Genomic DNA, 22,116 nt, shown 5'->3' with positions numbered 1-22,116 from the left:
CTAGAAAATTTAAATTTACGCACGTGGCTTGCTTTGGACAGCGCTGACCAGATAGCAATCGTTCATGCCCCACACTTAGCCCCTGGTCATCCGGCATGCACTCCCCGTGCGTGGCGAGACGGATGGCTGCACTGGCCCTCGGCCCAGGGAGTAATTACTATCACCCCTGCAGCTTCTCCAGATGGAACAGGTGCGGCGGATCCCTGAGGAGTATTCTCTGGGGAGGATGGCTGAAGGCCTGAACCACCAGGACCCCATCATGAAGGTGCTGTCCATCCGAGGCCTGATCATCCTGGCCCGCAGGACTGAGAAGGTGAGCAGAGGACAGAGGAGAGCTCGGCCAGCCAGGTCCGAGCTCAAGGAAGGGTGGAGCTTGGCCATCACGGACTCTCAGATGCTGGAACCCATTTCTGCCCCTGCCTCAGTTGCCCCATCTGTAAAGTGGGTAGATAGCCTTTAAAGATTCCCCATACATTTTATTCTTTCTGAAATAGTTTCCTTTTTAAAAAATGTTCATTTATTTATTTATTTTTGAGAGAGAGAGAGGGCACGTGAGTAGGTGGGGGGCAGAGAGGGAGAGAGGGAGAGAGAGAATCCCAAGCAGGCTCCTCGCTGTTAGCACGGAGCCCGATGGTGGGGCTCGATCCCATGAACTTAGAGACCATGACCTGAGCTGAAATCAAGAGTCAGATTCTGAATCGACTGAGCCACTCAGGCACCCCTGAAATCGTTTCTAATCCAGATTTTTCACAATGACCCTGAAGGCGGTGTGTATAGGAGGGGTTGGGGATGGCAGTAATCATTCCCGTTTTACAAATTAGGAAACTGAGTCCCAGATTGTTGGTGCACCTTAGCATTTTTTAAAGAAATGTTGGTTCATTTTTGGCAGAGAGAGAGAGAAAGAGTGTGTTCACACATGAGCACAACTGCGGGAGGGGCAGAGAGAGAGAGAGAGAGAGGAAGAGAGGGAGACACAGAATCCAAAGCAGGCTCTGGGCTCCCAGCTGTCAGCACAGAGCCCGACACAGGGTGGAACTCACGAACCAGAAGATCTTGACCTGAGCAGAACTCGGATGCTCAACCGACTGAGCCCCCCCCCCCCCCCCCCCCCCCGCCCCGGGCGCCCCCATCTTAGCATTTTAAAAAGTGCTTTGTTTTCCTCTGCCTGGTGCTGTTGCAGCTCAGGGTCTAGAGGGCCGAGGGGACAGGATGTAGACTGCAAGCTAACTAGCAACACAGGTCATCTACCTAGTGCCAACAAGGGGGTGGCCACAAAGGGCCTCAGGTCTCCAGGAAGGAGTGAGTGAGGACACAGAGGACTTTGGGGATGGGAAGAGCTTGAGTGAGGGCATTCCAGGCCGGTGGGATGGCATAACCAAAAACCTGGAGGGGTATCGTCTCCACCAAGTCGATCTCAGTGAATCAGAGGCTGGGGCTCTCACCTGTCAGCCCAGGTAGGAGCCCCCATCCCAGATGGTCCTGCCCCACAGACTGCCAAGGTCCAGGCCCTCCTGCCCTCTATGGTGAAGGGCCTGAAGAGTATGGACGGGCTGCTGGTGGTGGAGGCGGCCCACAACCTCAAGACCATCTTCAGGGGGCAGGACCGGAAGCTGATGGACAGCTCGGTCTATGTGGAGATGCTTCAGGTCCTGCTCCCACACTTCAGTGATGTAAGGGATCCCACGGGGGTGGAGGGTGAGAGGGTTTGAGGGGGGCTCTTTACTACTCTGGGGGATGCAGTAGCTGCCACGGCCTTCTGGGGGCAGGGCAGACAGGAGTCACCCCAGGGGGAGGGGCCCCTCGTTCCAACTGGCACACTGTTTGTGAGTGGTTTGCATGGAGAAAGTTCCTTCTCTAATTGGTTCCCACAGAGAGAGCTCTTTTGTAATGAAGCCTCCCCAGACATGTGCCTCGTTGCAATTGGCCCACCTGGCGGGGGCGCATTTTTTAATTGGTTCCAGCAGAGGGGGACGTTTTTTTCCACTTGGCACTAAGGCACCTTTTAGGTTAGTGGGGGGCCCTGGCTGGGGAGAGAGGGCAGAACTCTGGACCTAGGCTCCAGTGAGGGGGACGCTGGCCCCAGATCAGCCCCACCAGGTGGCCTCCGCTTTTCTCTGTCCATCTCCATGCTTCTTGTGCCTGGAGGGCCCCCCCCCCCCCCAGAGTGAGTGGAAGGAAGGCTGATGCCTCCGCGTGGGGCTCAGAGGCCCAGGTAGCCTCTGGGAGGAGGGAGCACGCCTGAGCCTCCGGGTCTGCCCCAGTCACGAGAGGACGTGCGCTCCTCCTGCATCAGCCTGTACGGCAAGGTTGTTCAGAAGCTGCGGTCGCCTCGCACCCCAGCCGTAGAGGAGCAGCTGATGGGCACCTTGGTGCCCCTGCTGCTGACCATGCAAGACGGCAACGCCAAGGTGAGCCAGGTGAGTGTGCGTAGGCCCCGGGCCCTGCGGCCGAGCCTCCCGTTAGGGAAACCAGGCCAGAGTCACTAACCACCTGTTGTGGACAAGCCTGTTTCCCAAAGGCACCGTGGTGGAAGTCCTCCTCAAAAGGAACAACTGCACTTGTGCATTTCAGAGTGTTTTTTTTAAATTTTTTTATTGATTAAAAGAATTTTTTTGAGTTGATTTATTTTAGAGAGAGAGAGAGAGAGACAGAGAGAGCATGAGTGGGGGAGGGGCAGAGAGAGAGGGAGACACAGCATCCGAGGCACCTTTTAGGTTAGTGGGGGGCCCTGGCTGGGGAGGGCTCTGGCTGGCTCCAGGCTCTGAGCTGTCAGCACAGATGCGGGGCTCAAACCCACAAACCACGAGGTCGTGACCTGAGCCGAAGTCAGACGCTTAGCCGACGGAGCCACCCAGGCGCCTTAGTGCACTTGTGCATTTCAAACAGGATTTGATTTTCCAAAAGTCAGTTTCACAAAACTGTTTCTCTGGAGTATGTTCTGGCTGTCGTGGAGTTCCCCAGCGCTGGCATTGTCCTCCTCTTGGTCCCCAGAAATGTGTGAAGACCCTGTTCCGCTGTTCCTGCTTCATGGCCTGGGAACTGCCAAAAAGAGCTTATAGCCGGAAGTCCTGGGACAACCACCAGCAGACAGTGGCCAAAATTTGCAAGTACCTTGTGAGTGCTTTCGAGACTAAGTAGTTCCTGATGAGTGTGCTGGAGGGGGGCAACTCTTCACTTTTCTCTTCCTTCTGTTCGCCCAAGCATCCTGCCTGGCAATTCCACGACCGCCCACAAGTTGTCGGCTTCTGAACGTGCATCTGTATTTCTGGCTTCTCACTTCTAGTGTCCTTCTCTGGTGGCTTACCAGACACCTCCCTGGTGAACCACACGCACTTCAAGCTCAGCAGGCCTCTCTGAGCTTATGGCCTTCCTTCCCATTTCAATTCTGTTCCGTCCCTCTAGATCCCCAAAGTAGACACCTAGAATTATCCTCGACTCCATATCCGTCACCTTCCACATTTGATCAATCTTTAATATCCTAAATATCTCTGCATCTGGTTTTTCCCTCCCCATCCCCACTGTCCTTGCCCTTAGTTCAAGACACAGATGTCTCCCAGCTGGGCTCTGGATCCAGCCATCGCCTGGCTCTTTCAGCCTTGAATCTCTCATCTCTTCTGATCCCATCCCCACTCGGGCCACCAGAGCGGTCTGGTTCAAACACGAGTCTGTCTGTATTATACCCCTGCTTTGAGAGCTTCAGCGGCTCCCTTTTCTGCATCAGCAATTGCCAGGGTGTATTCTCTGTGACACATTCCCACGAGAAATGCCCCCGAGGGGAGAAAAGAGGTTCTAAGATGAGTAAGTTTGGGAAACACTACCTCGTCATCTTCCTCTTGGAGGGTTGTCGTGACATCAGGTCATTAAAGGCTCTGAGATGTTCAGTGCTGAGATTTTTCATGGTTGTTGAATCGGTGGATTCCCCAAGTTATTTATTTATTTATTTGTTTGTTTGTTTGTTTGTTTGTTTAAGGTTCTCTGCCCCACATGGAGCTTGAACTCACAACTCTGAGATCAAGAGTTGGCTGCTCTACTGACTGAGCCACCCAGGCACCTCTTCCCAAACTTATTTAACCACAGAACCCCCTTTCTAGTTAACACCTGAGGGCATCCTGAAGTAGGAGCTGGCCACAAACACCCAGTAGAAGGGTAGAACGCGTCCTGCAGGATGCAGCCCTGTCCCTCCGCATAACATTTGGGAAGCTTTGCCATCTAGTCCCATCTGCCTCCCCTGTTGTCACAGGCCAGGCTCCCCAGGACACAGACTCAGAGACAGAGATTAGCATGCAGGAGGTTTATTAGGGTGCACCCTTGGGTTCGACACCTGCGGAAGGGAGGGCAGGGGGCACGAGGAGAGGTCAAGCTGCAGCGTAGCTTTGGGGGAGATCTCAGCCAACACTGCAGTGAGATTCCCAAACTGGGGCCAGGGGCCAGGGCTCTACACCCCTGTGTCCGTTTGTTACTGGAAGCCAGCCACCCTGGGAAGGGACGTGACCTTGGGCCAGCAGTTCTCTTCCGCGGAGGCGTTGCTGGGGCAATAAATACTTCACACCAATGTGGGCGGGGCAGGCCAGCACCCTCCACACCAATCTAGCAAAACGTGCAGAGTAACAGACTCCAGGTTTACGAAAAGGGCTGGATACCACCCTTATCGGTAATGTTCAAAGCCTCCACGATGCAGTGCCTGATATTATTACCATCATTTCCCAGAGGGAAAAAGAGGTCTGGAGGAGGCGTTTGGCCAGGGTGCTGGTTCAGATACCTACAGCGACCAGAGAATGAGCATGCGCAGGAGTGGTGGGGGCTGGGGGCAACCCGGAGGGCCCGGGCCCTCTTGAAAGCACGAGTGGGTGCTCCACTTCACTGTGCAGGCCGTTCTTGCCAGGTCCTCCGGCTTCACGAGAAAAGCTAGAAGCCCAGATTTTTATAAGACATTAATTAGCCATCAATTTAGCTTGTTTAAAACACTGCTGGTCACTGTTCTGCCAATGACTGTGGTTTGTGGCTTGTGACCTCTGTGTTAGACCCCACTGGATTCTGTTTTGTTTTGTTCGTAGATTTTATTTATTTATTTATTTATTTATTTATTTGTTTATTTATTTATTTAATGGCGGGGGGCGGAGAGAGAGGGACAGAGAGAATCTTTAGCAGGCTCTGCGCTCAGTGCGGAGCCTAAAGCAGGGCTCGATCCCACGACCCTGGGATCGTGACCTGAGCTGAAATCAAGAGTCAGACGCTCAACCGACTGAGCCACCCAGGCTCCTCTAGATTCTGTTTTTGTTCTTTCAGCATCAACAGCGTTGCTCGTGTGAAGGTCAACTTCTAGCCTTAGCTTTGAGAAAGGACCAGTAACCCATTCATTCATTCATTCATTCATCCATTCATCCAATGCTTTCTGGGATCTGTGCCACACCAACCTTTGTCCAGGGTGCTGAGGACCCTGAGCTGAGTGAGCTGGCCCCTTCTCTTGAGGGAACTCTGGACCCACTGGGGGAGACATAGATATAAATAATTACAGCATGCTGTCATAGGTTGCAGAAGCATGAAGAGTGGCGAGAGCAGCTCCGTCTGAGGGTTGTGGAAGGCTTCAGGGAGGAGGTGGCTCCTGAGATGAGCCTCAAGGGATGAGAAAGATGCATGAGATGAAGAAGAGAGGGAAGGGCACTCCAATCAGGAGCAACTGCTAGTACCAGGCACAGATCCGGGGGTAGCGGGGCCACTGGCACTGAAGCAGAGTGTGTATAGCAAGGGGTGGGGGGCGGTGGTGGAAACTGAGGCAGAGGAGCATGATCATGAAGGCTTTGATGCCAGGCCCAGAGTAGACTGTCAACAGGAGAGTAATCATATTAGATTTTTCTTCATGTTTCTCAGCAGCCTCTTAGCAGGATGCCTGCCCCCCAAGCCCCCTAGTTTCTACTTGATCGAACTCATCCTGAACACCACTCTCAGACTATTTTGCCCAAAACATTGCTTTGTCATTGCTCTATCAAGAATAGATGTTGGCTTCCTATTTTCTAATACATAGGTAAGTCTTATTCCTGTCCGGCTTTAAGACCTTCCTAACTCTCCAGTTTATTCTTCACTGCTCTGTAACTTGAATCCTTCACGCTGATCAGACCTGTCTTTTTATCTATCATGTCCCTTGCATGCCATGTCCATTCTCACTAGGCTGGACTTTTATCTTTAGAACTTTCCTTCGAGCTGTAGCAGGGGGTGGACTGGAAGAGGATATACCCAAGGCAGGAAGACCATGGAAACGATCATTGCAGTCTGTTAAGAACAGATGAGACCTGGTCTCTGGGGGTCTCAGGCAGAGGCGAGCATGGTGGCAGAGACATTTAGGAGGCAAGCTGCCAGGGCTTGGCTGCCTGATAGGGTCACCATCCCTAGCTTTGGGAGGACTGGATGGGTAATTATTAGTGCCTCTGAGGCCCCAGCACTCTTGGGCTTTCTCTTCGTCCCAGGTGACTACCCACCAAGACAGCGCCTTCACATTCCTCAGCCAGAGCCTGGAGTATGCCAAGAATCCCCGGGCCTCCCTCCGGAAGTCCTCAGTCATGTTCATAGGTAACCTGGCAGGGCTAGACTTGCACCTGGGGCGCTGCCTGCCCTCTATTTTGCTTCCTCCCCTTGGAAGGAAGCCGCCAGCCCTCCTGGCACCTGGGAAATGCCTCTCCTTGTGTGCAAAACTTGGCCAGCAGATGGTCATGGTGCGAATTAGAAAGGTGTTTCTTCCTCTAGATCCCTGCTTGGGAAGTGGGCCACAGGGTGGATCCGGCCTGGAGTCCTTGTGCAGGTCACAACCTTGGCAACTGCACAGCGGAACTGCTGTTTCCCCCCTCCCTTCCCTAGTACAGTACGGGTCCGGGCCCAGCAGGAGCCTACCATTGACTGTGGCAAGAGAGGCGAAGCTGTGCAGTAGAAAGTGTGAAGTAGAATCTCAGCTCCATGATCCCCTTTCTGTGTGACCCCAACTGAGTCATCTACTCCCACGGAGCCTCAGTTTCCTCACCTGTAAAATGGGGATTAACTCCTGTTTCACAGATTAGATGAGAATATTTTTTAATAATGTGAAGACTGGCTAGTCACGGTGCTCCCTCAACATCAGCTCACTCTACACTTCCCCGAAACAACTCGATTCCCCTCATTCAGAATCCCCTTCAGACCCTTCGGATGGCAGGTGGGAATGTCTCCTCCCAGCCACGCCCCTCCCCTCCCTCAAATATCCACACACTCCTTCACCAGGACCAAGAGACCCTGGTGCATAGGAGCTCCGACAGGATGATGTTCCCGCACTTTGCAACATTTTTTTAAGTTCTTTTCCCCAAGTCACTTGTGGTTTTCATCCGTCCAGTCGTCCATGCACCCATTCACTGGCTCATTTAGCAAACGTTGTATGATGCTCCCCTCTGCATCAGGTACCATCCATGCTTAGTCTAGAGAAATAGAGAACCCTTCTGGAGGCGATGTGGATGGCAGGGGTGGGGGTGTGCTGTGAACCTGCTCTGTGCAGGGACAGAGGAGCCAAGCCCAGGACTGGGGGCATCCCTCAGAACGTGGGGGCCTGCTCAGAGGCAGCTTCTCACACAGAGTGACATTATTTGCTAGATGCTGACTTCCCTAACTTTTGCTCCAAATTAACCACATCTAAAAGTGTTGGTGTTCAACAGCCTCAGGGGTGTTCTCTGTGCCAGGGATCTGTGCTGGGGAACCGAAGCAGGGTAGAGGCTGCATCTGCCACAGACGACCTCTGGCCTGGTACAGGGGTCCCTAACTTCTTGCGGGTTTGGGAAACCCTGAAAAAAGTTATGAACACTTGCCCCTAGAAAAATGCATACACACATACAATTGTGCGTGTGATTTAAGATCCTCAGAGACCGCCCTTCCCACTTCCCCACCCCGAGTGGATCTAAGCTTGAGACCCCTGGTCTGGTGGGCGATATTCATGAGTCACAAAATACATCACAGTGTGTACAGATGAGAGAAACTCAGATACTCTGGGAGCCCAGAGAGGCACGTAACCTAGCGTGGGCGCAGGGTCAGGAAGGATTTCCTGGAGAAGTAACCATGTTAAGCTGAATATTCAGGGATAAATAGGAATGAGCCAGGCAGAGAAATGTGGGGCGGGCCCAACAAGAGGTGACAGGTACAGCCTGACCCATTCGAGGACCTGCAGGTACTCTGGGGACCAGGCACGTAGGCTGGGAGCTGGGGAGGGCTGAACAATGTGGCCAAGGAGCGGGGTCTCATTCCCTCCAGGACCCCACACCTGCCTGAAAGGGGCGCAAGGCGCTCCGTGTCCTTTACATTATTACCGCTCAAGCACCCCGGGGAAGGGGCCAGCTGAGGCAGCAACCTCCCTGAGTCTCAGGTGAGGACACTAAGGGCCAACCTGGGTAAGGGACCACCTAGGGCCACACTGTCAGCGTCAGCTCTAGCCCAGATCCTGTCCCTGTCCCGGTGCCATTCCTGCCCTCCGGACCTGCTGTCTCTCCCAGGACTCCTCTTGGGGAATCTGTTCCAGGGTCTCTGTTTATGTCCTCCTTTGTGGGACTCAAGGAGGGTGGGAGAACTTCAGGAGGTCTGGTCTGAGGGCGGGGGCCCTAGTCAGGAGTTGGATGCACTCACCTCTGGGCTTACACTCAAGGGTCCCTGGTCCCCTGCATGGAGAGCATGATGACAGAAGACCGGCTGAATGAAGTTAAAGTGGGTAAGTCCTGCCCTGTGTCTTTGAGATCTCAGGGGCCAGGGAGAGAATGAGTGGGCTCGAAGTGGGTGGCAGAAAACAGAAGGACTAGGTCCCAAAGCAGGGGGCATCAGCTCAGTCCAGCTGTACTAGTCTTCATCCCTGGCGAGCAGTGTTAAGTACCACGGGGTCACCAGGACACGGAACACACAGCCCCACCCTAGGGGAATTTATAGTCTAGGAACCCTGGCTAGAAAACAAGCCCCAAACCATTTAGTACAGAGCAAGTGGTCCAGGCTCTTCATGGGGGCAGGTTAATTTTGTAACTGGGGAAACTGATGAGGTTGGGGCAATCCAGGAAGGCTTCCTGAAGGAGGCAGATTTTAATTCAGGCTTCGAAAGGCAGGCACAGTTTGAAGGGCTGGGAGGAAGATGAAATGAAGGGATGTTAAACAAAATCCTAAGCCGAGACACGGGGGTGAGAAGGGAGGATCTGCTGTGAGACCTTTGTGGGGGACCTGGTCTTAACAAGCAGCCTTTCTCCTCCCCCTGACCCAGCTCTGGAAAACCTGAGACACGACCCAGAAGCATCAGTGTGCATCTACGCGGCCCAGGCCCAGGACCACATCCTAGCCAGCTGCTGCTGGAACTCCTGGCCGCTGCCACACGGGGACTCGTGGGTGTGCGACCCAGCCACCACGCACCGCTGGAGCCCTAGCTGCAAGAGCCTGCCCGCTTCTCACCAGCGGTGCTCCTGGATCGTGCAGGCACTGGGCTCCTGGAAGATGGCCTTGAAGCAGTGATGTGCCTGAGCCCCCAGCCCTCCCCAGAGGCGGCCACAGCCATGCCCACTATAAATGCCACGTGGCTTACCTCTCCCCCTGCATGTTTCCTCATGGAAGACGCCCGTGCCCTGGGGCAGCCATTGCTCCATGTGGCACATCTGTGAGATGAGCGTGGCCTTCATTGCGGACTCAAGGCCATGGAAAAAGTCCACCTTGTGCCTCGATGTCCCCTCCCCCACAGAGAGGGTGGAAGAACAACAGGAGATGATGATTGGGGTGCCTTTAGGGGAAGGAAAAGGACAGACTCCCCTCCCCCATGACGTCATGCACTTCTGGAACTCTGACCTCTGAGTCCCACCCTCCGGTCCTTGCCCAGAGATCGGCTGGCTGTCTTTCATTTGGGTAGCATTTACTGAGCACCTAACTGGGGCCAGGCCTGCTCTGGGTGCTGGAGGAGAACGAGGGCCAGTCCCTGGCCTTAGTAACGCATAGTCTGATGCAGTGGTTCTCAAAAGGGGTGATTTTGACATGCAGGGAATATCTGACAATATCTGGAGACATTTTTGTTTGTTACAACTTGCGGAAGGGGATGCTATTGTCATCTAGCGATTAGAGCCCAGAGACGCTGCTAAACATCTTACAGTGCACAGCATGGCCCACCACAGTGAAGAACTATCCATCCCAAATGGTTAAAAGTGTTGAGGTTGAGAAACTTCGGTCTAACGGAAGTATCAGAGACATGTAAAGATATCCGTGCCCAGCAGGGCGGTGCTGTGATGAAGGGGCTCATGGGAGCTTGTGAAGTTCAGGGGACGTATGTAGGCCAGCCAGGAGTAGGGGTGTCAGGGGCAAGACCCCCCACTAGAAGGCTTGGAAATAGGACCACATGGTGGGCGTGAATGGAGGAGAGCAGGGCACACGGGACTGAGGACCAGCTGCTGATACGTAGGTTCAATGGATCCTAGAGTGTGTGTGTGTGTGTGTGTGTGTAGATCAGGGCCAGGGCCAGCTTGCCATGGTGGTGGAGGCCGTGTTAAGGGAGCAGCGGGAAGGCGTGGTGGGGTGTTAAGCAGGGGAGAGATGTGGACAGATGTCGGCTTTAGAAAGCTCCTTCCTCTAGAAGATACAGGAACCCCGCAGGCATTGCTGGTGGGAGGGCACATGGGTGCAGCCATTCCAGACACAAATCCATCAGTATTCATTCATATTAAGCTTATGCATGCCATGACCTGGCAGTTTCACTCATGGGCACACATCTCAGAGCTCTTCCCAGAGGTCCACAAGAAAAGATGTATGAGGAAGTCCATTGCAGCATTATTTGTGGTACCTGGGAGAGGAAGCAGCCTGGGTATCTGTCCTCAGGGAGTGAACGGGCGCCACGGAGTCCCATGCAGCACTTAGAGGCAGTGGGGGTACGTGTAGCACCTTGGATGGGACCTAAAACCTTGTGCTGAGGGAAAGAGGACATAAAAAAATGTCTGCACAAAAGAAGTCACACTTTGCAAGAACACTTACAAGCTGAAAATACACATTAAAACACAGGCCGGTGGGAGGGAGTAAGGAGGAGGGCTCTGAGGCCTAAAAGGGAAAAAATGATAAAAGGGAGGGGAAGAAAGCTCATTCTGTGGTGGAAGGAAAGAGGGGTGGTGAACAAAAGCACAGGTAAGGAGACTTGGCTGGCAGCTCGTGGGGAGGAATGGAAGCCTGGATGGCAGGGTAGGGTGGTGAGGGAGGACTGGACCCTGGGGAGACAGAGGAAGGGGAATTGTCAGAACCCGGTGGTTGACAGAATGGAGGAAGGGGAGGGAGAGCAAGGCGCTGAGGGTGGTGCCTGCATTTCTGGGTGGATGACCTGGGTCAATGGTGTCCCCCACACTGGTTGGTCCCTTAGGATCAGAGGCAGCTTCACAGAGACAGGAGTTGAGGCTGGATGTGGTGAGCTTGAGAGTCTTGGTGTCGTGACAGTAGAGACATCTGCCAGGTGGCTGGCTGGCTGCATAGTGGGGAGTTCGGCAGAAGGACCGGGATGGAAGCATGTTCGGGATTCCTCAAAGACAGGGCTGAGGTGAGATTCCCCAGGGCGAGAGTATAGAGTACATTTAAGCTGCTGCTGGGATGAGGAACCCAGGATGCTGACCACACAATCCTCTGCCAATAAATGGTAGGCCAGGGCCATCAGGATTCTGGGCCTAAGAGAGCAGGAAATGGGAGTGCTCCTTGTCCATAACCTCTTCCATTGCCAAGAATGCTCACAAGCATGGCCTCCTTGGAGTGTCGCGGTAGCCACATGGAGTTGTGGCGAAGGCAGGCTGGCTTCACTGCCCTCATTCTACAGATGAGGACAGGGCTCCAAGATGAGTGGGCCTTGTGCAAGGTCACCCAAGAGAATCAATAGAAGTTGGGTCCCAAACGTCTCCCAACTCCCGTGGCTCAGCCCTTTCTATCCAAAGACACTGCTGCTTTCATTGGCCAGAACCCAGGTCTGGGCTGGCCTTGACAAATGACAGCTGCCACATTCTGGTCTAGGTGGCTTCGAAGCACAACAGAGGCCGACAGGGGCTCAGTGATTGGCCAGCGCCCCCAAGTCATCTGGAGTCAGAAGGATCAGAGAGCGCTCGGCAAGTCACTTCCCTTTTCTGAGCCTCCCCCAACATCACCTGTAAAATGAATTCTCACCTCACAGAGTTTTATAGGAATCAAATAAAAAAATGGAAGCCACAGGATCTGTAGGCTCTGTACCCAAGAAGGGAAAAGATAATGAGAAGGGTGAGAATGGGAACCATTAGGGAGCAGGCTGGAGAATGAAGGTGGAAAAGGAGGTGCCGCATTCGAGGAGAGGAGGCACTTGGACCAGGTGTCCTGCCGGGCATGGGCGGCAGCTAGAAGGGAAAAGCCACAGGCCCGGTCCTGGAAGCCGCAGCCCTCCGTGCATCCACCCTTAGCCCTGCTATCTCTTTCGCCAGAGTATGAGATAATGGCTAAGCCTTCCAGCTCCACTGCTGTGCCTCCAATCTCTTCTCTTCCCTAGTCTCTCACCAGCATCTCCTCTCTTAATCCAGCCTCCTCCCATCAATTCTTCACCTGGCAACCCAGGCCTTCCTAAAACAAATCTGTCCTTAGGTCTATCCCTGGCTCACTATCCTCTGCCAGATAAAGGCCTGACTGCCCTCTGGCCCCCATCCACCTTGCTGGCCTTTCCTCCTGATTCGTGGCATGTACCCAGCATGCCAGGCTCTTACACACCTCCATGCCTCTCTGCACAGGGGCTCCCACTGCCTAAGATGCTCCCCTCCAGAGCCCATCCATCTGTGGAGACCTTCCTCTTCTGAATCCCCGAGGTAACACCCACTCTTCTAGGCCTCCACTGTGCAGACTTGTAATCGGCCCTGGTTTAGGTCTGCTGCCTGTCCATCTTTCCTTCCAGACCAGGCTGTGGGCTTCCTGAGGCTGTAGCACCCAATGCAGGGCCCAGGTAGCCATCTATTGGGTAACCCTGTGGCTGTAGGAAGGCACACCTCCCCTGGAGATCCTGTTTCCATCTCAGCTGGGGCGGGTAGGGAGGTGGTTAACCTCAGAAATAGGCATGTCTGATCACATAGCCCCTTTTCTCAAAACTCTCCAGAAGCTACCACCGCACGCTGAGGAAGACCCAAGTCAGAATCACTACTCATCATCCCTCTCACTTCACCTACTCACCCTACTTCTCATTCTGCACCAGCACCCCCTTCCCCCAACTCCCCTCCCTGCGGCTGGGCCCTGCCAATCCTCTCCATGGAGAGTGCTCTCCCCTCACCCTCACCCCCCAACAGGCCCTGGCCACTTCCAGCCTCCTCCTTTGCTTGCATGCCTGTACACCCAGTTTGAAACTTTCCCCTGATAGCTCTTGCTAGCACCTGACAACCTCTTACAAAGTATATGTTTACCGTCTGTCTCTCCGTACTACCTGATCAGCTCCTGGAGAGCAAGGGTATTATCTGCTTTTTATCTGCTTTCCCCACCACTGTATACCCAGCCACCACAATAGGCCTGAGCACACAAGGAGCTTGAGGAACACGTGCTAACTGGTGAACAAACGAGTTAATGGAGTGATAAGGGGGCACTGCGGGGCGCTGGGTTTATCCACCATCCCAAACACTGGAGGGGCGGGGCTGCGGCCAGCTGAGGGGAGGGCGGGGCGGGGGTGGTGCCGGCCGGGGAGAGGAGGAGCCGGGCCGGCCGTGTCCCGAGTAGGGCGGAACCCGAGGCGCGCTGGCGGGCGCGGGCCCGGAGGACTGAGGGAAGAGCACCCGCGCTGCCGGAAGTGGCCGCGCGTTTTTAGCCGCTGCGACCGTGGCGCAAGAGCCGAGGGGTAGCCATGGAGCAATGGGAGTCGGACGCCGACGCTGACGCCGACGATGCCATGGACGCGTTCCTGGAAAAGTTCCAGAACGAGACTTACAGTGGCGGCTTCCACGAGGACCAGTGGGAGGAGGTAGGCGGCCCGGGGCCCCGCACGTGTGTGTGTCGGGGGTGGGGGTGGGGGGGTCGTCGCGACACCTGGGGCTCCCGGGCACGGAGACGCCTCCCTCATCCCCGGGCCTGGCGCTGCCAGCGGATAGGTGGTTTCCACTTGGGAATGATAGAAAATCGGCCTTGAGGTTTTGAGGGCCTTCTTCAGCTGTCAGTACATTTAGGCGCCAGACCCACCTGTGACTCTACCACTTACTGGCTCGGCTACTTAATGTCTCTGAGCCCGTGGCCTCGTTTGTAAAATTTCCTAAACTGTAGCCCACAGTCTCGTAGGATTGCGGCGAAGATGAAGGGATATGGTCGGTACAGTGACGGGGACGCAAGAGCGCTCAATTAGCGGTGATTACCGCGGCCCTTGTAAAAACGCGAGAACCGAAAGAATCTTTAGAGGTCGTTACCCTGCGCTGTCATTTTACAGATGGGAAACTGAGGCCTGAATAGGGAGAGAGGTAGCTAATCCTGATTTGCAAATCATGATGAGGAAGAAAACTCTGACGTAGAGATACGGAATTGGATCTGCCCAGTGGACAATCTTATTCCTACAGTTCGTTCTTGTCTTAATCTCCAGGAATTTGAAAAGGTCCCCCTATTTATGAGGAAAGCGCCATCCGAAATTGATCCCAACGAAAATCCTGACTTGGCTTGCCTCCAGTCAATTATTTTTGATGAAGAACGATCTCCAGAAGGTATCTGACATGAGTCTAATATTTGTTTTGTGTCTCCATTGGATTCAGGTAAAGAGCGAGTCAGAAAGGTTCTGATTGATAACAAGTAGTTAACCTGGTCTAACTTGTCACTATTTATTCCACACATACCCCCCCCCCCTTTTTTTTTGATACGTACTAAATGCTAGGCATTGGGAAATACAGGGGTGAGTGAGATGGCCCTCGAGGGTTATGCTCCCGTGGATGGCCAGATTGTCCTACGTGTATCTGGTAAGTGCCAACACGTAGCTATATACTATGTGTTGCTGGAACACTGAAGGGGGGAGGTAGGAATGGGCTCACAATGGATTGGAAATTTGAACTGATTCTTAACGATTTTGTAGGCTTACTAGGGTGAGGAGGGGAATTTGCACTCCTGGGATTAAAACATAAGCAAAAACAAAAGTAGAATTTCCCCCCATTTCTTCAATAATTAAAAAAAAGTCCATTCTTCAAGAGGTAGGATAAGTATACTTTTTTTGTAAGTACCTAATCTACCTCGTAAGATATTTGGAATTGACTGTAGCATTAAGTATGCATGACTTATGTCTCTCCATGTTGATAGCCAGTTTTATAGCATTAATTTTTGAGTTTTCTTTTTCTATTGGTTTCTTCTATTTGATTTATCATATGTTACACTATTGTATGGTTTGGAATCTATTTTTGATGAGCCTTTAAAAAAACAGGAAATAGTGATTATTTATTCTCTTCTTTGCAGAACAGGCCAAGACCTACAAGAATGAGGGCAATGATTACTTTAAAGAAAAAGACTATAAAAAAGCTGTGATTTCGTACTCTGAAGGATTAAAGAAGAAATGCACAGACCCTGATTTGAATGCTGTCCTTTATACCAACCGGGCAGCAGCACAGTACTATCTTGGTAATTTATTCTATTATTTAGTGCTTTCTAAAGAATTAACTTATGGTAAAAGCCATTATGCTGGCTAGTGCAGGGTTTGAGAGTGTCAGAGGCAGAGCTGCTTATCTCAGAAAGCCAGGCAAGTTTAACTGAACTCCGATCTTCCAGGTGGACTTGGTGAAAAGGGAAACCAGATAGATTGTATAATTCTTACTATCTGTTTTAATTTTTTTTAAAGCTTATTCATTTTTGAGAGACAGAGAGTGAATGGGGGAGGGGCAGTGAGAGAGGGAGACAGAATCGGAAGCAAGCTCCAGGCTCTGAGCTGTCAGCACAGAGCCCGATGCATGTCTCGAACCCACAAGTAGTGAGATCGTGACCTGAGTTAAAGTCGGACACTTAATCGACTGAGCCACCCAAGCGCCCCATCTTACTATCTCAACCAAACAAGTGACCTGCCTAAATAAATGAGTTGGTATGATCTTTGTTTTATTCCAAATGCTTCTCTCTCAAAAAAAAAAAAAAATGTGTTTTTGTTTTTGGCCTTTTATCCTATTCTTAAGGATGCTAGAAGGATTCAAGAAATAGAGATTTTTTAAGTGACAGAACTATATAAATCAAAGGGAGAATTTTTCAAAGAGCATTCTGTGGGACCTTTGATGTGACAAATACTCTTTAGCCAAGGAAATTTGGAACTTGCTGCTGCTTTGTTGCAGATTTGCAGTTCACATTAGTATGTTCTTTGCAGTACCTACAGCAAAGAACCCTACCTTACGATTCTTATGTTTTTGGAAGCTCCTTTTCAAGTAATGCTTATTACCATGCAGGACTGTTGAGCAGATGTGACTTTGGGAAACACTGGTTATTCGGTAACATTGCTGGTGACTAGTCTTGGTCACGTTAGACCCATGTTTCTTATCACAGAGTTGAAAGACGACCTGGGGCCTTGGGCATTTCTGAAGGACTGGTAGAGCATAAGCCTTGCAGTCTAGCTGGGATGAGTCAGCTGGGACCATTTGAGCAGTTTCTCCCCAATCATAGTCTGCTCCAACTGTTGTCTCCTTTAGTGTGTTTCATTATACAATCCTAAATAGTAAAAGTGGTATAGAACTTAAGAGATTATTTGGGCCAACCAACCCCTCGTTTTACATAGACCCAGAGAGGGACCCTCTGGTTGGTGTCAGAACCAGGACTGGAAACCCATTTTTCTAACTTCTGGAGGAATACATTTTCTTCCTTCAGACAAACGTGAGTTCTTGTTCTGTGCTAGGCATGGGCATTGCAGAGATGGGTAAGACCTGGCCTTTCCCTGAGGAGTTTCATCCCTTAGTCAGTAAATACACATAAAGCATTTACTGTGTGCTATGCATTTCACTGTGATCAATAGCTACATAGTTCTTTGGGCAACTTTAAGACTGTCCTGTATAGGGCCAATAAGACCAGAAGAAGCACCTTACAAGAAGAAAACCGTGTGTGTGTGTGATGCCAGAGGAGTAGAGGCATGATAATCCCTGCTGTTCCTTAAATGATACCTCACTGGTACAGCTCACAGAGCACTTCCACATTTGTCATCCCTCTTGACCTCATAGCAGCCATGTAACGTAGGTGAGCTTGACTGCTTTTTCCCTAGTCAGAGTAAGAAGTTGTCGTAAAATACAGTAAATGTAGTAGAATGAATTGTGTAAGGGTACACAGTGCTAGGATTAGTATGCAGAATCAGGTTTGATTCAAAGCGCACTAAATGGAAGACCCCTTTACCCACACTTCCAGAAGTACCTGGTGCTGTCAGTTCCTTAGTCCTGAGTACTTTTAGGTTCTGCAGTACCACTCACTAGCTTTGGGGCTTTCCCTTTGCTGGCTTAGAATTCAGTTTTCTTAGGCCTGATTAGTCATTTAGCCCTTGTCCCTTTGTTTTCCGGCTTTACAATGTGTTCTGTATTCTTACTCTTTTTGTCTCTGTGGGTTTATGGCATTTTTGGGGGAAAGGGGAAAAGTAGTGGAGGTTGAGTTAAATCCTTATCTACCTTATCTAAAGGTTCAATCTACCACCTTTAACCAGAAGTCTTTGGATCTCTTATATATATATATTTTTTGTGTAGTTAATATGCTGTTCTTCCAATATTGTATTCCGTTCTTTTCACTTAATTTTGTAACATATAAACAGTTTTACCTGTCATTAAAATTATTTGTGAATATTATTTTAATAGCTACATAAAGTTGCATCATTTGGACACACCAGTGTTTACACTTTTGGCTTCACTGTTTGCTATTGTTAAATATACAGCTGCTTTTAGGTGTTTTAAAATAATGCAATAATGAACACAGTGGTAAAGTTTTCCACTAATTCTGATTCATCTTAAGGCTAAAGCAGGATTTGGCAGACTATGGCTCACATGCCACATCTGGATCCTTGGCCTCTTATGAGCTAAAAATGTTTTTTATATTTTAAAGAATTATAAAACAAGCAAAGACGAATATGTAACAGATCGTATTTGGCCTAAAATATTTACTATATCTATATGGCCCTTCAGAAGAGGGTCAGAAAAATTTTGCTGACCCCTGTGCTAGAATTTTTAGAAGTGAAAATAATAGGTAGATACCAAATTGTTAAGTAAACTAGAAAGTGAAAATCTACTTCATGCCCTCCTAGTTTGGATAACCAGTGTGTGTGTGATTGCAGACCGTGTTTTTTTTTTTTAAATACATTTATAAATACATATGTGTGTGTACATATGCCTATATATTTAGATTGGTTAGTTTTACAAAGTCATATTTGCATTTTATACATTGACATTATACACATAGAACAACCACTTAAAACTACGTAGCACAGGCATCCTATCATGTGCAGATCCTTTCACGTGCAGATCTATCTTACTCTTTTTTTTAATGGCTGCATACTATATAATAATATGGATTAACCATAGTTTGTTTCCCAAATTTTTATTTAAATTCTAGTTAGTTAACATATAATGTAATATGGGTTTCAAGAGTAGAATTTATTGGTTCATCACTTAGAATACCCAGTGCTCAACACAAGTGCCCTCCTTAATGCCCATCACCCTTTTAGCCCATCCCCCCACTCACTTTCCCTCCAACAACCTTCAGTTTGTTCTCTATATATAGTTAAGAGTCTCTTATGGTTTGTTTCCATCTCTTTTTTTTTTTTTTTCCCTTCCCCCATGTTCATCTGTTTTGTTTCTTAAATTCCACATGTGAATGAAATCTCATGGATTTGTCTTCCTCTGCCTGACTTATTTCCCTTAACGTAATGCATTCTAGCTCCATCCACATTGTTGCAAATGGCAACATTTTATTCCTTTTTAAAATTTTTTTTTATGTTTATTTATTTTTGAAAGAGACAGAGCACAAGCAGGGGAGGGGCAGAGAGAGAGGGAGACACAGAATCTGAAGAAGGCTCCAGGCTCTAAGCTGTCAGCACAGAACCCGATGTGGGGGTCGAACCTATGAACGATAGGATCGTGACCTGAGCTGAAGTCGGACACTTAACCGACTGAGCCACCCAGGCGCCCCAACATTTTATTCTTTTCGATGGCTGAGTAATATCTGTGTGTGTGTGTGTCTTCTTTATCCATTCATTAGTCATTGGACACTTGGGCTCTTTGCATAGTCTGGCTATTATTGATAATGCTCTTATAAACATTAGGGTGCATGTGTCCCTTCACATCTGTATTTTTGTATCCTTTGGATAAATACCAAGTAGTGCAATTGCTAGGTTGTAGGGTAGTTCTATTTTTAACTTTTTGAGGAATCTCCATACTATTTTCCAGAGTGGCTGCACCAGTTTGCATTCCCACCAACAGTGCGAACCCTTTCTCCACATCCTCACCAATATCTGTTGTTTCCTGAGTTGTTAATTTTAGCCATTCTGACAGTGGTGACATGGTATCTCCTAGTGGTTTTGATTTGTGTTTCCCTGATGATGTGATGTTGAGCATCTTTTCATGTGTCTGTTAGCCATCTGGGTGTCTTCTTTGGAAAAGTGTCTGTTCATGTCTTCTACTCATTTCTTAAGTGGATTATTTGTTTTTTGGCTGCTGAGTTTGATAAGTTCTTTATAGAATTTTGGATACTAACCCTGTATCTGATATATCATTTGCAAATATCTTCTCCCATTCCATAGGCTGCCTTTTAGTATTGTTGACTGTTTCTTTCGCTTTCCAGAAACTTTTTATCTTGATGAAGTCACAATAGTTCCTATTTGCTTTTGAGACGTATCTAGTCAGAAGTTGCCCCAGCTGAAGTCAGAGAGGTTGTTGCCTGTTTTCCCCTCTAGGATTTTGATGGTTTCCTGTCTCATATTCAGATCTTTCTTCCATTTTGAGTTTGTATGTATGGTGTAAGAAAGTGGTCCAGTTTCATTCTTCTGCATGTTGCTGTCCAGTTTTCCCAACACCGTTTGTTGAAGAGACTGTCTTTTTTCCATTGGATATTCTTTCCTGCTTTGTCAAAGATTAGTTGACCATATATTTGTGGGCATAACCATAGTTTATTTAGTCATTACCATATCGAGGATAGTTAGGGTATCACCAGCATTTCACAATTAAAAGTAATACTGCAGTTAACATGCGTTTACATTTATCCTTGCACATTTGTCCAAGTATTGTTTTTTAATGTTTTTATTTTTGAGAGGGAGCGGAGGGGCAGAGACAGAATCTCAAGCAGGCTCTGTGCTGTCAGTGAAGAGCCCAGTGCTTAATCCCACAAACTGTGAGGTTGTGACCTGAGCCAGAATCAAGAGTTGATGCACACTTAACTGACTGAGCCACCCAGGTGCCCCTGCCCAAGTATTTTTAAGGATAAATTTCCAGAAGAATATTGTTGGGTGAGAGTATACACCCAAAGTACATGCTAATTTGCTCTCTAATTTATCCTTACACGAGTGCCCTTTTTCCATGTCTTCACCGATACGGGATATTATCTGTCTTTAATTTTTATCAGTTCCATGTTAATTTCAATTTCTTCAGTCATTGGTGATGTTGAGCATCTTTTCATGGGCTTGTTAGCCATTTAGTTGTTCTGTGGGCTTCCAGTGTTAGAAATATTGCTAAGACTCTTGATGAGCTCAACTATATTTTTTTCTAAAAACCATTGCTCTTTTTTATATTCCTCCAAGACTGTATAAGAATGTGTCTCTACACACAAATTTTTGCAAATATTCTGATCTCAATCTTGTTTTCTCTTTTACTAAATGGTGACTATTAGGCAATTTTCGTTCTGCTCTCAATGATGTGACAGCTGCCAAAAAGCTAAAACCCTGCCACCTCAAAGCAATAATAAGAGGTAAGTATCATAGAACCACAGTATGATTGTCATCATGGAAAAGTTGGCACTTACTGCACCAAGAGTTGAGGAATTTTAAGCTTTAATATTAAGAGTCTAATATACTAATGAAGTCACCTTATTTTTGCATTCTTGATATTAAGTTCCTGGTTATTATCAATAGCAGCATGCCATTTTTAAAAGAATTTTCCAGAGAATAATATAACCCTTTATGGTTTAAGAATTTGTAGAGAAGTTGAAACTCCTCGTTTTAAATTAATAATAAAATTAATTAAAATAAAGCAGTTCCAGAAGCTGCATTCTAATTTTTTTTCCAAATTAGCTGATTGAAAGGTGAGATTTTCAAATGCATGTTAATTAAAAGGTAAGTTATTGGACCTTTGCTGAGAACTCTTGATGCTGAGATGTTCCCAGATTATATTTTCTTTTGTGGTCTGACCTTTCTATGTAATAATAGTGCTATATTACTTTTATATTTTACCTTTTGTTTGAGAAGCTCAAAGGTGCTTTGTAAACTTTAATTTATTCATCACATATTAATCTTCCCTATATCCCCATGGACCAACTGCTTTAGCATAAGCCAAATGCTTTATCAAAGTTCTGCCTCTTTAGATATGCGTAGTTAGGGGGTGGTAGGTAGATCCGTGTTCCTCAGCTGTAGGGAAAGAAGGTACTGTTCAAAGATTAGCAAGTAAATTCACTCTAGTCCTGTGGAATTGGCTCCAAGCTGGAGTCTAATCCTTGACTGAATTCAGTTTTACCTCAGCATGTGACCGTGGCAAGACCTCCACTCTTAGTATCAGTTTGCCTATCTCTGGAAGATGAGGTTAGATTCTGTGGACATCAAAGCCCTTACAGTTCTGATATTTTGAAATTCTGTGGAAAGTCTAAAGGGGCTAACTGGAGAAGAACAAACATGGTGAGAGGAGAGGCAGCTGCCTTTGGGCACCGTTTTAGGAGAGATCAGTGTCTTCGGTCTTGCCACTGCTTTGATGAATGGCTAATGTCAATTCTGCTTTCTGTCTCCGTTTAAAATATCATCTGAGATGGGCTTTACTCTGATTTGCAGATGAGGAACCTGAAGCTCGGAGGTGCTCAGTACTTTGTCTAATGTCTAGTTGGTAAATGACAGAGCCAGATTTCTAGCCCGTATCTGTCTGATTCCAAAGTCTATGCTCTTTGCCATTAAGCTGTAGCTTTCCCTACTTTAAAAGCCCTTAATACCAGGAATGCTTACAGGAGTTTTGAGCTGAATGGGCCCTAGAGATCTTT

General features: G+C 48.8%; 2 protein-coding genes across 5 annotated transcripts in view; both read left to right on the top strand.

Annotated features, from left to right (window-relative positions):
* Positions 1–9,561, top strand: part of MROH7 (maestro heat like repeat family member 7) — a 49,795-nt gene extending 40,234 nt beyond the window's left edge. For 3 of the 4 annotated variants that reach the window (XM_053894924.1, XM_019449184.2, XM_053894920.1), the window contains exons 17-23: positions 173–313; positions 1,491–1,670; positions 2,262–2,417; positions 2,992–3,114; positions 6,462–6,564; positions 8,645–8,707; positions 9,242–9,561. In XM_053894924.1, the coding sequence (XP_053750899.1) occupies positions 173–313; positions 1,491–1,670; positions 2,262–2,417; positions 2,992–3,114; positions 6,462–6,564; positions 8,645–8,707; positions 9,242–9,486 (1,011 nt within the window). In that variant the 3' untranslated portion in view covers positions 9,487–9,561. The remainder of the gene's footprint in view (positions 1–172; positions 314–1,490; positions 1,671–2,261; positions 2,418–2,991; positions 3,115–6,461; positions 6,565–8,644; positions 8,708–9,241) is intronic. The other variant, XM_053894929.1, reaches the window with a different exon arrangement.
* Positions 9,562–13,740: 4,179 nt separating this feature from the next.
* TTC4 (tetratricopeptide repeat domain 4) overlaps positions 13,741–22,116 on the top strand; it is a 31,182-nt gene continuing 22,806 nt past the window's right edge. The window contains exons 1-4 of the mRNA XM_019449182.2: positions 13,741–13,939; positions 14,546–14,663; positions 15,400–15,561; positions 20,767–20,844. Of these exons, the coding sequence (XP_019304727.2) occupies positions 13,823–13,939; positions 14,546–14,663; positions 15,400–15,561; positions 20,767–20,844 (475 nt within the window). The 5' untranslated portion in view covers positions 13,741–13,822. The remainder of the gene's footprint in view (positions 13,940–14,545; positions 14,664–15,399; positions 15,562–20,766; positions 20,845–22,116) is intronic.

Source organism: Panthera pardus, unplaced genomic scaffold (genome assembly GCF_024362965.1).
Source record: "Panthera pardus isolate Hobbes unplaced genomic scaffold, ASM2436296v1 HiC_scaffold_11, whole genome shotgun sequence".
Taxonomy (NCBI): Eukaryota; Metazoa; Chordata; class Mammalia; order Carnivora; family Felidae; genus Panthera; species Panthera pardus.
This window is presented reverse-complemented; position numbering and strand designations above follow the sequence as displayed.